Raw genomic sequence first — 15021 nt, forward strand, 5'->3', positions numbered from 1 at the left:
AGTTGTGGCCCCAGAGTGGGACTCCTGGGATGGATGCAAAAGCAGAGTGTTGTTGGGCATAGAGCCTGTTGTGGAGACACCTCCCAGTGCCAAGCAGAGCACAAGAAGGGAGGAAGAAGTCAGTTTTAAGTTATATTTTAATATTTTCTGTAAATCAAATTGGCACCAGACCATGACAACACATCATACTCTTCACTGTATTTATTTGTTAAATGCAAGTTGACAGTAAATCATTCAATTCAACTGAAGAATTATCAACATTTAAAATAGAATGTACTGGAGTACTAAGGAATCACTTCACTGCTGTCAATGTACCCCACAATGCAATTGTAAAACAAATGATTGGGGAAGAAATGAAAATGCATAAAACATAGATGTAGATATTTTAAAAGGCAGCGACAAAAGCTATTACCTAGTATAAGATGAAGCTTGGTGTCGGTTTGGAAGGCATAGTGCAACGTGACCAGAAAAGGAGACTGTCGAATATGTTCTAACACTTGCCGTTCTGTCTTGATGTGCTCAGTTGTTTTTGCTTTTTGTACAATGGAAGCCTTCTTAAGCACTTTCATTGCATAGAGTTTGTTTGCATCATGACCAGTAATTTTTCTAACCAGGAAAACTTTTCCATATGCTGCAAAAGTATAATGAAACACAAGAATAAAGACGTCATTAATTGTAAAGCATTACTTTCTCTCAACAGTTGATTGCTATTTAAGATTTTTAAATATTATGAGTATTGACACAAAATCTTACTTCTTGTGCTCTTCTGAGCAACTGAATACATACTTTGGTACTGTCTTCACAAAGGAGGATACCAGAAATGTTGGAGAATGCAAGGTTTAGTGAGAGGGAAGAGCTGAGGGAGATCAATACTAGTAGAGAAATGGTGCTGGGAAAATTGAGGGGATTGAAGGCAGATAAATCCACAGGGCCTGATAATCTACATCCCAGATTATTTACTGAAGTGACTCTTGAAATAGTGGATGCATTGGTGGTCATCTTCCAGGATTCTGTAGACTCTGGGAGAGTCTCTGCAGATTAGAGGGGTGGCACAGTGGTTAGCACTGCTCCCTCACTCTTGTGCCAGGGACCTGGGTTCAATTCCCACCTCGAGTAACTGTCTGTGTGGAGTTTGCACATTCTCACTGTGTCTGCATGGGTTTCCTCCGGGCGCTCTGGTTTCCTCCCACAGTCCAAAGATGTGCAGGTTAGGTGAATTGACCATGCTAAATTGTCCGTAGTGTAAGGTGCATTTGTCAGGGGTAAATGTAGGGGAATGGGTCTGGGTGGGTTACCCTTCGGAGGGTCAGTGTGGACTTGTTGGGCCGAAGGGCCTGTTTCCACACTGTAGGGAATTTAATGTAATCTAATCTAATGTTACTCCAATATTCAAAAAGGAAGGTAGACAGAAATCAGGGAATTATAGACCAGTAAACCTAACATTGGTAGTGGGGAAAATGATCAAATCCATTTATAGCAGAAAATTTAGAAAGCAGTGGCATAATCAGACAGAGTTAGCATGGATTTATGAAGGGGAAATCATGCCGGACAAATTGGTTGGAATTTAATGAAGATGCAACTAGTAGAGTTGGCAAGGGGGGCCAGTAAATGTGGTATATTTGGACTTTCTGAAAGTGTTCGAGAAAGTTCCGCAAAAAAGATTACTGTGTGAGATTAAAGCGCATGGGATTAGGGGAAGTGTATTGAGATGGATAGAAGACTGGTTGGCAGAGAGGAAACAGAGTAGGAATTAATGGATCCTTTTCAAAACGGCAGACAGAAACTTGTGGGGCGCCACAGGGATCAGTGCTAGGACCCCAGCTATTCACAATATATATTAATGATTTGAATAAGGGAACAAAATGTACCATCTCAAAGTTTGCAGATGATTCCCCAAGTTGGGTGGGAAGGTGAATTGTGACGAGGATGCGGAGATCCTTCAGCATGATCTAGATAGATTAGTTGAGTGGGCATAATCAATGGCAAATGCAGTATAATTTGGATAAATGTGAGGTTATTCACTGTGGAAGCAAAAACAAGACGGCAAGTGACTACCTGTACGGCTATAAATTGAGACAGGAGAGTTTGAGGGGGGGACCTGGGTATACTTGTGCACCAGACACTGTAGATAGGCATCCAGGTGCAGCAGGCGGTAAAGGCGGCAAATGGTATGTTAAGCCTTCTTAAGCACTTTCATCAGTGAAGGTTTAAAAGGCTGATTCCAGGGATGGCAGGACTGAGGTATGTGGAGAGATTGACTAGGTTAGGATTGTTTTTGCTCAAGTTCAGACCAGTGAGTGGGATCTCAAAAACTTTTAAAATTTTAAACAGGACTAGACAGGGTAGATGCAGGGAGATGTTCCCAATGATGGGTGGGTTCAGAACCAGGGGTCACAGTCTGAAGATTGAGGGTGGACCACTTAGAACAGAGATGAAGAGACATTTCTTCACCCAAAGGAGTGGTGAGCCTGTTGATGCCAAAACATTGTTAATTCAACAGGAATTAGTTGATGCCAAAACATTGAATCAGCTATAGAGCAAGAATCAGCTAGATACAGCACTTGGGGCACATAGGATCAAACGTCACTGAGAGAAAGTTGGATTAGGCTGTTAAGTTGGATGATCAGCCGAATGGCCTTTTTCTATGTTTATATAATAAGTATATTAGAATTTCTCATAGGTCACAAAGTTGAAGTTGCTAGACCTTTAGTATGCTGCACAATCAAACTAGCACGGTCACTGTCACGCTTGAATTTATAAGGCAGCATAAGGGAAATGCGATTTCATTCTCCCTTGTTTGTACATTTTGGGAAAAGCATTTAGCTTTCAAACTCCATCTACACCAATGCAAACATCAGAAACACAAAGCCGCTATCAAGAATCGACATGCAATTTACTCTTCAACACTATGTTTATAACAATAATGGTGTACTACTAAGGAGCAAATATCAGTTTTATTGCAGATATGCAATGTTAAATTCTTGTGTAAAAACATATGTTTTACCTCATTAATAGATTCATTGTAATTTGTAATTCTAGCAATCAGTTTACACAGTTAATTTCAGGAGTTCTGTGATGCGATGGTAATCTACCTCTTGGTCAGAAGACATGGGTTCAATCTCTATCTGCACTCGAGTGTGTTATAACATGCCTGAAAGGTCAATCAAAAAATATTTCTTAGGGCTTTTGTGGTGCAGTGGTAGTACCCTAGCACTGAGACAGGTCTGAGTTCAAGCAGTGCGCTCCAGCAGTGTGTCATAACATGTAGGAACAGAATGTTTGAAAATACTTACACATCCAACTTGGGTGGGAAAATGTATGAAATCTATCTTGTAAATAAACTAATTCCTCTATAGCTTTAAAATGTTCCAATTGCAGTGACCTAATGCACTTCAGCTAATTGCAGGAGAGTTCTTGATATCTCTGCAAATATTTAGATAGTTGCTCACCCAACTTGGGTTGCCAAGTACAAGGATTCCTTCTCCTGATTGCTGTCTGGCAATTCCTGCCAGAAATTCATGTATTTTGGCCTCAAACAGTTATTATTTCTCCTTGCGACTCAGTAATCACTGACCAATAATGACCAATTGGACAAAGTAGTGGAATGCAGCTGGTGCCTGTTGAACTGTTCCACCAAAAAATGTAGCTGATTTAGCAATGGTGGGCATTAAAATAAGTTTTGATACCTTTTTATCATAAATGGATTTTTTAAAAAAAAACTGTGATATACAAATACTTTATTAGCTGGTTAAACTGTTCTTATCTCAGAGCAGTATAATTGGTTCTTGGTGCCACTGGGTTCCGCAAGAAAAGAAACACAGCCAGAATCAGACTGCTAACCATTACTGTCAGTTTTTGCAGGAAGTATCCACATGTTGATACAAGGTGAAGATAGGATCTAACTTGACTGTTGCAATAACTAAGTTAATCTTTTGGTAAAAATTATTAATCTAAAAACATATTCTACAAATTTTTAAATTATGGAAAATGTCCAAAGTTGTTTCTCAAAAGGTGTGTGCACTGAGTCAAGCATACACACTTACACTCTGATGAATAGAGTATAAACATCTGAAGAATGGCAAGTTCATCTTCACTTCCACTTGTAAATCATTTCTTTGTCTGTTACCATTGACTTATGTCTTGTTAAAAAAAGTTTATTTTTAATAACAGATTCACTGCTAAGCCTCACCGATGCTCCAGAAGATCTTTTGAGTTTTTACTTGTCAACTGCGCTTTGGTCAACTATTTGGACTTCTACATTTCACACCTTCAACTTCAGTAACTAATTGCTGTTGGTATAATGCAATTGAATTTTAAAGATAAGAGCTGATTAGTAATTCTTTTAAATTTTCGACTTTGCCAACTTTTTGGAGTTGGGCTTGTAAACTGTCTGAGGAACGTACCAGCAGGCAAGTCTGATATCTTCCCACTGCCTTGGGTATAACTGGAATACCTGGCAACTAGGCGGCCGATGTGGCAATTAAGGACGCAATGGAAGACCAACTCCCATCACTATCAGTATTTTAGCAACCTGGACAAAAACAGGGACACCACAAGTGCCTCTTAGCATGTTCTGAAATATGAACAGAGCAGTTTTTATTTATGCTAGATCATAGCTCAGTGAATGATCCCGCTGGTGACACTAACTGTTCCCATGACTGTAGCCCTTGACCCAGCTCATCACAGTAAGCTCAAACATTTCTTTTTTCACTTTTTCCTGGATTAAGACCATAAGACATAGGAGTGGAAGTAAGGCCATTCAGCCCATCAATCCATCAAGGATCAGTGCTGGGTCCACTGTTTTTTGTCATTTATATAAAAATGATTTGGAGGTATACATAGGAGGTATACTTAGTAAGTTTGCAGATAACACCAATATTGGTGGTGTAGTGAACAGCGAAGGAGGTTGCCTCAGTACAATGGGATCTTGATCAGATGGGCCAATAGGCCGAGGAATGGCAGATGGAATTTAATTTAGACAAACGTGAGGTGCTACATTTTGGAAAGGCAGATTAGGGCAGGACATATATATTTAATGGTAAGGTCTTGGGGAGTATTGCTGAACAAAGAGACCTTGGAGTGCAGGCTCATTGTTCCTTAAAAATGGAGTCTCAGGTGGATCGTACAGTGAAGGTGGTGTTTAGTATGCTTTCCTTTACTGGTCAGAGCATGGAATACAGGAGTTGGGAGGGCCAGGGTTAGGGTTGGGGTTGCAGCTGTACAGGTCATCAGTTAGGCCACTTTTGGAAATATTGTGTGCAATTTTTGTATCCCTCTTATAGGGAGGATGTTGTGAAACTTGAATGGACTCAGAAAAGATTTACAAGGATGTTGCTAGGATTGGAGAGTTTGAGCTATAGTGAAGAGCTGAACAGCCTGGAGCTGTTTTCTCTGGAGTGTCGGAGGTCAATGGGTGACCTTATAGGAGGCTTATTAAACCATGAGAGAAATGGAAAGAGTAAATCAACAAGGTCTTTTCCCTGGGGTGGGGATGTACAGAACTAGAGGCCCTAGGTTTGGGGTGAGAGGGGAAGAGTTAAAAGGGTCCTAAGGGGCAATTTGTTCACGCAAAGGTTGGTGAATGTATGGAATGAGCTGTTGGAAGAAATTGTGGTGGCCGGTGCAATTACAACATTTAAAAAGGCATCTGGATGGGTATATGAATAGGAAGGGTTTAGAGGGATATTTGAAATGAGACTAGGTTTATTTAAGATATCTGGTCGGCATGGACGAGTTGGATTGAAGGGTCTGTTTTGGTGCTGCACATCTCGGTGACTCTTTTGTCATATACAACATGCCAGAACAGGTTAATTAGAAATATATTATATGTGAATTGTGGTGAATTGAGAAGCAAATATTCTGCAAGAGCATATTCATCCAGACTGCAGTGATTTCCAAGTCCCTTCAGCCACTGGGTGTCCAAAGACCAAGACAATATGGCGAGGGGTAATTTAAAAATAGGAGACATAAAATATTTAAATCGTTTGCCTGTCCACTTGTCCCATTTCTGTTTAAACTGAAGTTAATGGGTCAGATTCAATATTCAGATTAATATTTTAATATCTCACCTGACCCAAACCAACCAATTTTGGATTTTTCCCCTTAATGTTTCACTAACATATCATATGAAAAAGGATCATCCTTTTATCCAGCATTCAACTTGAACTATCTACAGGTTATTTTGAAATATCACGCGTTTTATTAACACAAATCGATTATACCACAATTGATGAATTGTGGATGCTGTTTGGCTAACACAAACTTTCTACTGAATGGGTATAGCAATTTTCTCTAGCAATCTTGTACAGCATGATTTTCCATAGCAGTTTTCTATAGCACAGGGTTGCAGAAGAAAGCAATTGCTGCACTATAATAGAACAACCTGTATTTACAAACCCTCATCTAGGTGATAATAATATTTACTTGTGAGATAAAGCTATGGATGGCCTACAGCCATACTAGTCTCAAAACATCCAATCTTGTCTGATCTCAGAAACTAAGCAGACTCAAGCCTGGTTCATACTTGGAAGGGAGATCGCCTGAGAATATCAGGCGCCTTTTGTGGCACAGTGGTAGTGTCACTACCCATGCACTGGGAGGCCAGGTTCAAGTCCCACTTACATCAGAGATGCACAATAACATCTCTGATCAAGTGGATTAGGAAAAAAAAAGGTTAATTATAAAAGTACAGATGCCGACCACATCACTATCAAATAAGATCCTATCCTCCCTTCATAAAAACACATTCCAGTTCCTGTAGAAATCACTCAATGATTAGGAGCACATTATTATCTGCTATTTCCTTGCCTAGTCCAGTGGCACAAGTTGTCCTGAACAGATCAATACATTCAATACAAAACAAAACAAATCAAAACAAAACACAGGTTGAACTTGGAAGGTTCATTATTTGTGATTTGCTTTGCTATTTATATTCTTTTTAGCATAAGGCAAACAGAAGAAGCTTCAGCCAAAACTCACCTCCTGTTCCCAGGACTTTCAGTAGCTCAAAGTTTTCTAATCCAACTCTTTCTCTGTGTCCAGTGAGATTGGCTGCCAATTAAAAGTACAGGATGAAAATAGCAATATAGAGCATAGCAATTCAGTTTTTCACAAAGAAAATCTAGTAAGGTTGTTGATCCATTTTTCACAGAGTTATCAAGATGGAAAATTCTCTCAAATGCTGCAATTATGTGGGATGTGAGCTACTGACACACACCATCTTCAGAATACCTTTGCTTTAATGACCTAGGGTCTAGTCTAAAATTTTAAAGTAGGAGTTGCATTGACAAGATTAATATGGTATTCCATGGGTGATCTGATTGTGGGGATACTGAGACCAAAGAATAGAGCCCAATTACAATGTAATCAAAGCAGAAAGTGGCTTGAAGGTAAAACCATCAGGAAGGAAAAGGACATTAAAAATAACTTGGAGTGAGGAAACTGCTATGGAGGCCAAAAGTAACAGATGAAAATAAAGGGCTCTCCATAGTCAATAATATTACAAATTAGAAGGCACAGAGCAACATACGCAATTTATGTCTCCTACCTTTGTCCAGAATTGATGATTGGGATATAATTACATGAATTCCGTCAAGCTTTTTCTATATATCTACCCAAACTCACTCGCATATCACCAAACACAACATCTGCAAACACAACTGCCCAGACTTCTCAATGCAGTTCAAACAAACAAACAAACAGAAACATAATTCATACTATTTAACTGTAAAAAACACGTCATCCAAGTTTATTACCATGTCACTGACATCCTGCCTTCTCAATGGCTTCCTTTTCTATCAATCAGGGAGGATCGGCAGGACTGCATTTGCTAAACCTGCTCAATGTCATCATGCTCTGCATTATCAGGTCAGTAATAAAATAGTCCATGGCATCTACACTACCAAAGCTACCTAGAACGATGGTGACAACTGTGGTCCCTTCTCAATTCCCACCTCAATCGCATTCTGAAATATGGTTTGGTGGAAGGAGCAGGAGCAGATGGCATGACCATGGTTCTTCTGCTTTCCATCAGAATTGCCACTTACCTCGGATCAAGCCTCCTCTTATACATCCAAATTCCCTGGAGGTTTTGGTTGGGCAGCTTCAGGTCAGCTAGGATTAAGGGGAAGAGAAACTTCATGGCAGTGGTGAATAGTGACCATCACTTGATCTGATACTCCCAGTCATTGCAGGTACCAGTACTGCATGAACTTCAGAGCTTAATCTTGAGTCAAGATCTGTATTATTTAGTCAATGGGCAAGACTAGACTACAGCCAGGTGGTGAAAAGAGGGTGAACTTTGCCAAGTCTCCAGAGGGTAAGGTAACAAATATGTTATGATGTTGCAAAGAGCTCAGATAAAGATTATAAAAGAGCAACATAAAATGGAATGCAGATGATAGTGGACAAAATGATGTTTGAGGTTTTACTGTCAAAGAGCATAGCAGAATCAGGCTCCAGTGTGACAGAGCTTAGAATCTACCCTTTCCAATGTCGACATGGCGACAGCCAATTGCATAGTAGCACTAGTGCACCAGCCCATGGAGCACTTCCATTGCAACACAAGAAAATTGTATCACATTGTCTCAGTGATATACTGGTAACTCAAAGCAAGGTCACAAGACCCATACTCGTTGCTTGCAAGTTCACACATGTCACCATGGATGCAGATCGCAGTACTCAAACAGGTCTGTATACTTTAACAGTAGCAGCAATCTGTCCTTTAGCAAATTACTAAGATTAATGAGCTGCCACCATGTGAGAGCAGTGACAAAGTGACCTCAATACGAAGACATTCGCGATACCCAATGTCCCGTAACCTCTCAATCAGCCGAAACTGCTCTACCCATGGTAAGATGGTGCAATCGGAATCTAGGTCCTCAAAGCCTAAATATGCTCGACGGCATCATTTCAGGTCATTCACAACTGCCCATGCACAAAGTCAGCAGACTTTCACAGACATATCATAATCACAAAGATAGCAAAGCATAGGAGCAACCACACCTCCAAGACAAGCATGAGCTATTGTTGATGCATCTTTATTGTAGAATAAAGATGCTTGATGCAGATTTGTGCTTGTCCTTTGTTTAATTAATTTATTGAAAAAGTGGGGAAGTTGTGTGGTCAGAGACAAAAGTGCAGTTAAATGGTGAAGGTAGTGTGGGGCAAGGGGTGAGATTGAAGATCACACCATGGGAGCACAGATAAGAGGGAGCAATTGGAAACACGGGTAGAAAACCATGGCTTTCAGTATGTTCAAGGCACTGAGGGCTGGAGGCACTAAAGTTAGACTCTGCGGCAACCAGGAAACACTTGGAATACAGCTGCTACATCCAGTAGTCTATGGCACTAACTGCTAGGTTCCCGAACCCAGAAACCCCAGCTAGCTGCAGTTAAATTTAAAGTGGAGATTAAAATTGAGGCACACATCCTCATTATAATATCCAGTCTCAATTAGTTGGCTGTTAAAAACAAGGCATAGATTTTGTGTTTCAATTGACTCAAATCCATCCTTCTTGCAGATTAAAATTTCTTAAAAACAGTGAATCTTAATTAAATCCTCAATTTTCTTTATAGAAGAGTGTTTGTGATGTAGGGTTGCTCTGATGATATTGAGACACAATCATTTAAACCACTTTGTCGCTTCTTTGTGATTGCTATATCAATTGATTCTTTATTTCTTCCCTTCCTTCCAACTTGCCTCTCAACTTTCGCATTTTACAAATATGTTGCTTATATTCAGTTTTTTAGTTCTAATGAAGGATTGCACACTAATCTATTCAAACCTAATATTTTACTTCATAAATTAGTGACACATCTGTGCATTTTCAACCATTTCGATTTTATTTTAAATTTACAATTTTAGTCTTGTGCCACTAATTAGATAATTAGTATTACTATTCAACATGCATCAATTTAATAACCAATACAATCCTCAAATATCAACATTTTAAATAAAATATATTAATATTCTTAAGGAAAAGATTACCTGGGGTAAAACTAAGCAGGGAAATAGGTTTAATAGGCAACTAGATATATTACTGGATTGAATGTTAATAGAATCATTTTGTGCAAAATCACAAATCCATTCTTTAGAAGCATTGATTTACAGTTAGTACACACAAGAAACATTCACCTACTAACATCCAGTGAGAGAGATATGGTAGTCTAGTCAAGTTTCACAGAGAGATGCACACAGAATCCTACCCACCGATGTTCCATGCTCCTCAATGACCATCCTTTTGTAGGTCCCTGTCCCACTAACACGTTAGACCACAAGAAGTTGCACTAGCATAGTATAAGACAAAACTGCCCTTTAAATCTTTAACATTGACTTCAGATTCAACTAAGTCTCATTGTATCAGGTCAACTCTTACTAATCACATAATATGGTTTGGTTGGTGAATTAATGTTCCCCCTTTCTAACCACCACTTGTGAAAAAGCATTTAGGTAAAAAAGACACAAATGTACTCCGGATAGGGATTTTCAACAGTTACAACCAAGAGTAGCTCTTTAATACGATTGACAATGCTCGCTAAGTGATGGAGCTTCATTGTCAGCTTGGGCTTACAGCAAGTCGTGAGTAAACCAATACAAATGAAAAAAACTGAACCTCATCCTCACCCATTTAGCCATGGTAGTAACAGTAATTGCAAAAGTGACCACCATAGTCTTTGTGGAGACCAGGTTCTGTCTTCACATTGATGATTCACTTCATGCTGTGTGTGGCATTACCACAATGCTAAATGGGATAGATTCAGAACTGATCAAAGAGCTCACATTAGAAACATCTGATGTAGTACAATTGGATTCTATCACAGTTTGTAACCCTATTACTCAGCAGATCTTCCCTTCTACACTTGAACGTAAGATGACCAACCTTGGTTCAAGATTATTTAGAAAGATTAGGAAGTAGGCAAAGCGCTGAATGGCCATGTTCCAATACCATTCTGTAGTTGCCTTCTGATCTATGTATATACTTGCTTCCCTCTTATATTTCTGAAACATCTTAGTTAGCAAGAATATAATAATCCCAGATATAAAATTAATTGACTGAGCATCAACTCCACTTGCTAGAAGAATGTTGCAAATTTGTCTCCTTTTCACTGAAGAAGATTTTCATAATTGCTGATAGATTTGTCTTCTTTTTAATTATAATGCCTAGTTCTAGCCTCCCCCAACTAGCAGAAATACTCTCTCCCAACCTATTTCCTTTAATATATTGATAAATTAAGCAAGCCACTCTTGCCTTTGAAATTCAAAAGAACACAATCTTAAATTTCTGTAATAAAAACTGAAACTGCTGGGAAAACTCATGTGGTCCAGCAGCATCTGTAGACAGAGAGAAAAATAATTAAATGTTTTACATTGAATAGGAGTTGATTCGGTTCTAAAGAAGTACCCTGAAAAGGATAGAAATATTGAATAAATTTAGATTATTGAAAAGCCAGGGGCTAAAAAGGTAATGGGGGTAAATGGGAATGAGGAACAAATCAGGCCAGCAATGCACTTCGAATGGCTTAAAGGGCTGAATGGCCTAACCAGTCCCCAGTTTTGTGTATTTTGATTCCAGATTCCTAGCACCTTACTTATAATCTTAGATTCTAAAAAAGTTCCCTTATAATTCAAACCTTGGAATCGAAGTATCATGTTGGTAACTCTACGCTGCAGTCTAAGGCTGTATATCTTTTTAAAAGTGTGATAGGCGGGTATAGGCATTCGGAGAAATGGCAGCGCCTTCAATCAAAATCAACTTGCTGTAGAATCAGAACTCTTCTCTCATATTATAAATGCTGATTTACCCCTTTAATTGATATTCTGGTAAATTATCCTGATGAGTACAAAATGATAAGCTTAGTCAAAATGTGGATTTTCTTTCAGCAATATTACAATTGTAAGCTTTTTTCTTTACACAATGTTGCAACAAAGAATGGTAAGCCAGGGAATTGAGAGTGGTTTTGGAACTCAAAAGGATAAACAAGAAAACGATGAGAGAGAGAAAACAAAATGACAGCAAACTAACACGATACATAAAAACAGGTTGTGTGACCTTCCATATAAATGAAAAGAAAGAGATTAAGAAAATAAATGAGAGTCCCTTAGAGGCAGAGAACAAAATTATAATGGGAAATAAGAAAGTAACAGAAGTAAATAGATGTTTTATTGCTGGCTGCATAGTGGCCAACAAAAATATTCCAGACAAAACGAGTCTGGAAGAATGAGGAATTTTCATAAGTAAATGGCACAAATAGTCGGTAAATCATCTGAATATGATGGTCAAACCCTAGGGTTTAAAAAAATATAAGAATGACTACAAAGATTGTGGATATTTTGATTCTTGGGGATTGAAAGATAGGAAGTATATCCATGACATTCAAGAAAGGGGGACAACTGAATATAATTAGCCTGAGCTGATATTAGAACTCATGGAATTTGGCAATACAGTAGCATGGAAAGAAGGTTAGTTAACTAACTAACTAACATGAAGCGATGTCAAGCCATTTTTACGTCAGCAGTCAATTACCTACCACAAGAATCAATACTTGGTCCTCATCTACTTACAATCTATAGTAATTATTTAAAAGGCTATTGTGAACAATTTAGCTTTATATTGTCAGCAAACCAGGCTAAATGGGAAAGCAAGCATTAGAGGACACAATGTAAATGGACAAAACTAGTGGGCAAGAACACCGTGTATAAAATACAACTCAGAAAATAGTTATCCAGCTTGGTAGATCAGAAAAGGTACAGCTAAGACTGGTGAGTTCTGAGGTCTGGGGCAGGGGGTAAAAAATGCAGCATGTAAGCTTGTCTGCTGCTTATCTCAGGTCCAAGCAGAGCTGTTGGGCACCTCAAGGTCCATAAATGCTGCGTTAATGGCCACTTAAGTGCCCCAAACCATCTCATTAGGTGGGTTGCCCAACAGCATTTACAGTGCAAGCTAGCATTAGGAAAGGGCGAGGGTGGGAACCTCTTTTGGGATTCATAGGCCCATCTAAGGATAGCTGGTCATGGCATTTTGTTCATGAATGTAGATTGATAGCTGTCTGCCTGTTTGTCCTACATAATGTTTTGTACAGTCTCTGCATGGAATCTTGTACTCCACAAGGTCATAACTACTCTTTTACCTAGGCTCCAAGTCTCTCAGACTAGACTCCTAAAACCCCATCCCCTCAGCTGAGGCCACACCAATACCTTTGGATTTGTATAAAGTCCAGCCAGAATAAACTCTTCTTTTTCAGGGACTGTAGTCACAACAGAGTCTATCGTAACTCAAACTAGCTTCCCTCCCCAGATTAGGACAGAACTTGCGATCTTAGTCATTTAACAGCTCTCAGAGTCTTAAAAGTCTGCAAAACATCTGGCAATGAGGATTTGTTCCCATTCAACTCTTCAAATATGGAATGAGAAACCTTCCCATCTAAAATAGCCTGCTCATGCTAGTTTCCTAAATGGTGGAATACTGGAAAATGTTGGTGTTTTAAGGAACCTAGGTACGCTTGTGCATGAAAAACAAATCTTTACACAAACTTTGAACAAAAGGAACTGCATGCACTAACATCGTGACTTTCCCAAGTTATCAACTGTACATGCAATTGTTCTCCTACGTTAGTAGTTTTTATTGCAGTCATTGTCTGCTTTAGCAAATTCTTTAAATCATATGGGTCTCTTAAATGGTATGCATGTGTACTGTTGTTGGCTGTTCAGAGTAATGTTACTTTGCCAGTGAATGTCAATCTCAAAATCACCGTTGTCACAATAATTGTTCCACTTCCATTGTTGGGGATTGGTGGACCACTGGGACAAATAGTGAATCTGCAGTTTGTGCAGATGGTGAGTTCATATTTTCCTGATTGACTGCCTATAGTGGAGGGACCGCTTCACTAGTGGTGCATATAAGCTCATGGTTGTGATAGTATTTTTTTGTTGCTCACATCCACTGCATATAATTTAAAGGTGAAAACTCTCTAAAGCAAATCGAAGTAATCATTTGGGCTGACTCTTGTTGACAGCACTAAAAATTTCGAGTAAAAAGTGAGGTCTGCAGATGCTGGAGATCAGAGCCGAAAATGTGTTACTGGTTAAAGCACAGCAGGTCAGGCAGGATCCAAGGAACAGGAAATTCGACGCTTCGGGCAAAAGCCCTTCATCAGGAATGAGGAAAGTGTGTTCAGCAGGCTAAGATAAAAGGTAGGGAGGAGGGACTTGGGGGAGGGGCGATGGAGATGTGATAGGTGGAAGGAGGTCAAGTTGAGGGTGACAAGCCGGAGTGGGGTGAGGGCGGAGAGGTCAGGAAGGAAATTGCAGGTTAGGAGGGCGGTGCTGAGCTCGAGGAAATCGACTGAGACAAGGTGGGGGGAGGGGAAATGAGGAAACTGGAGAAATCTGAGTTCATCCCTTGTGGTTGGAGGGTTCCCAGGCAGAAGATGAGGCGCTCTTCCTCCAACCGTCGTGTTGTTATGTTCTGGCGATGGAGGAGTCCAAGGACCTGCATGTCCTTGGTGGAGTGGGAGGGAGAGTTAAAGTGTTGAGCCATGGGGTGGTTGGGTTGGTTGGTCCGGGCGTCCCAGAGGTGTTCCCTGAAGCGTTCCGCAAGTAGGTGGCCCGTCTCCCCAATATAGAGGAGGCCACATCGGGTGCAGCGGATGCAACAGTTTGCACTAAAAGTTTGTACCCTGACTGGCTCTCCAAAGCTCAACTCTAATGTTCAACAATATTCAACATTACCAACAGCTTTGTCAAACTAGAATTAGGCTTTCTGCCATTTCATTATGATTTTGTCATTCACATTTGCTACTGCTTCAGTAGCTGTTTACTATTGAAATAGTAGTCTAGTGCAGTGTGGCATTAATCTTTATACAGGACCACTTTCTACTTCTTAAGAAGGTATGCTTCTATATTTGAAGATTGCCTCATTTATACCAGCTGGATTTACTTGATTTCTTTATGATTTGGTTGTCAATTTGAACTTCACAATCCTTTTCAAAGTAACTAAATTCTTCATTCATGAACGGACTACT

The 15021-nt window shown here is 39.6% G+C and overlaps 1 protein-coding gene across 2 annotated transcripts in view; it reads right to left on the reverse strand.

The window, feature by feature from the left end:
- Nucleotides 1-15021, reverse strand: part of LOC132819772 (ribosomal protein S6 kinase alpha-5-like) — a 127997-nt gene that overhangs the window by 79038 nt on the left and 33938 nt on the right. The window contains exons 3-4 of one of the 2 annotated variants that reach the window (XM_060831517.1): nt 6979-7050; nt 413-631 (exon numbers count right to left, since the gene is read on the reverse strand). The exons of the other annotated variant lie outside the window; for it this stretch is intronic. Coding sequence (XP_060687500.1) covers nt 413-631; nt 6979-7050 — 291 coding nt within the window. The remainder of the gene's footprint in view (nt 1-412; nt 632-6978; nt 7051-15021) is intronic. 2 annotated transcript variants of the gene reach the window in all.

The sequence above is a fragment of the Hemiscyllium ocellatum genome, chromosome 10, assembly GCF_020745735.1.
Source record: "Hemiscyllium ocellatum isolate sHemOce1 chromosome 10, sHemOce1.pat.X.cur, whole genome shotgun sequence".
Lineage (NCBI taxonomy): Eukaryota > Metazoa > Chordata > Chondrichthyes > Orectolobiformes > Hemiscylliidae > Hemiscyllium > Hemiscyllium ocellatum.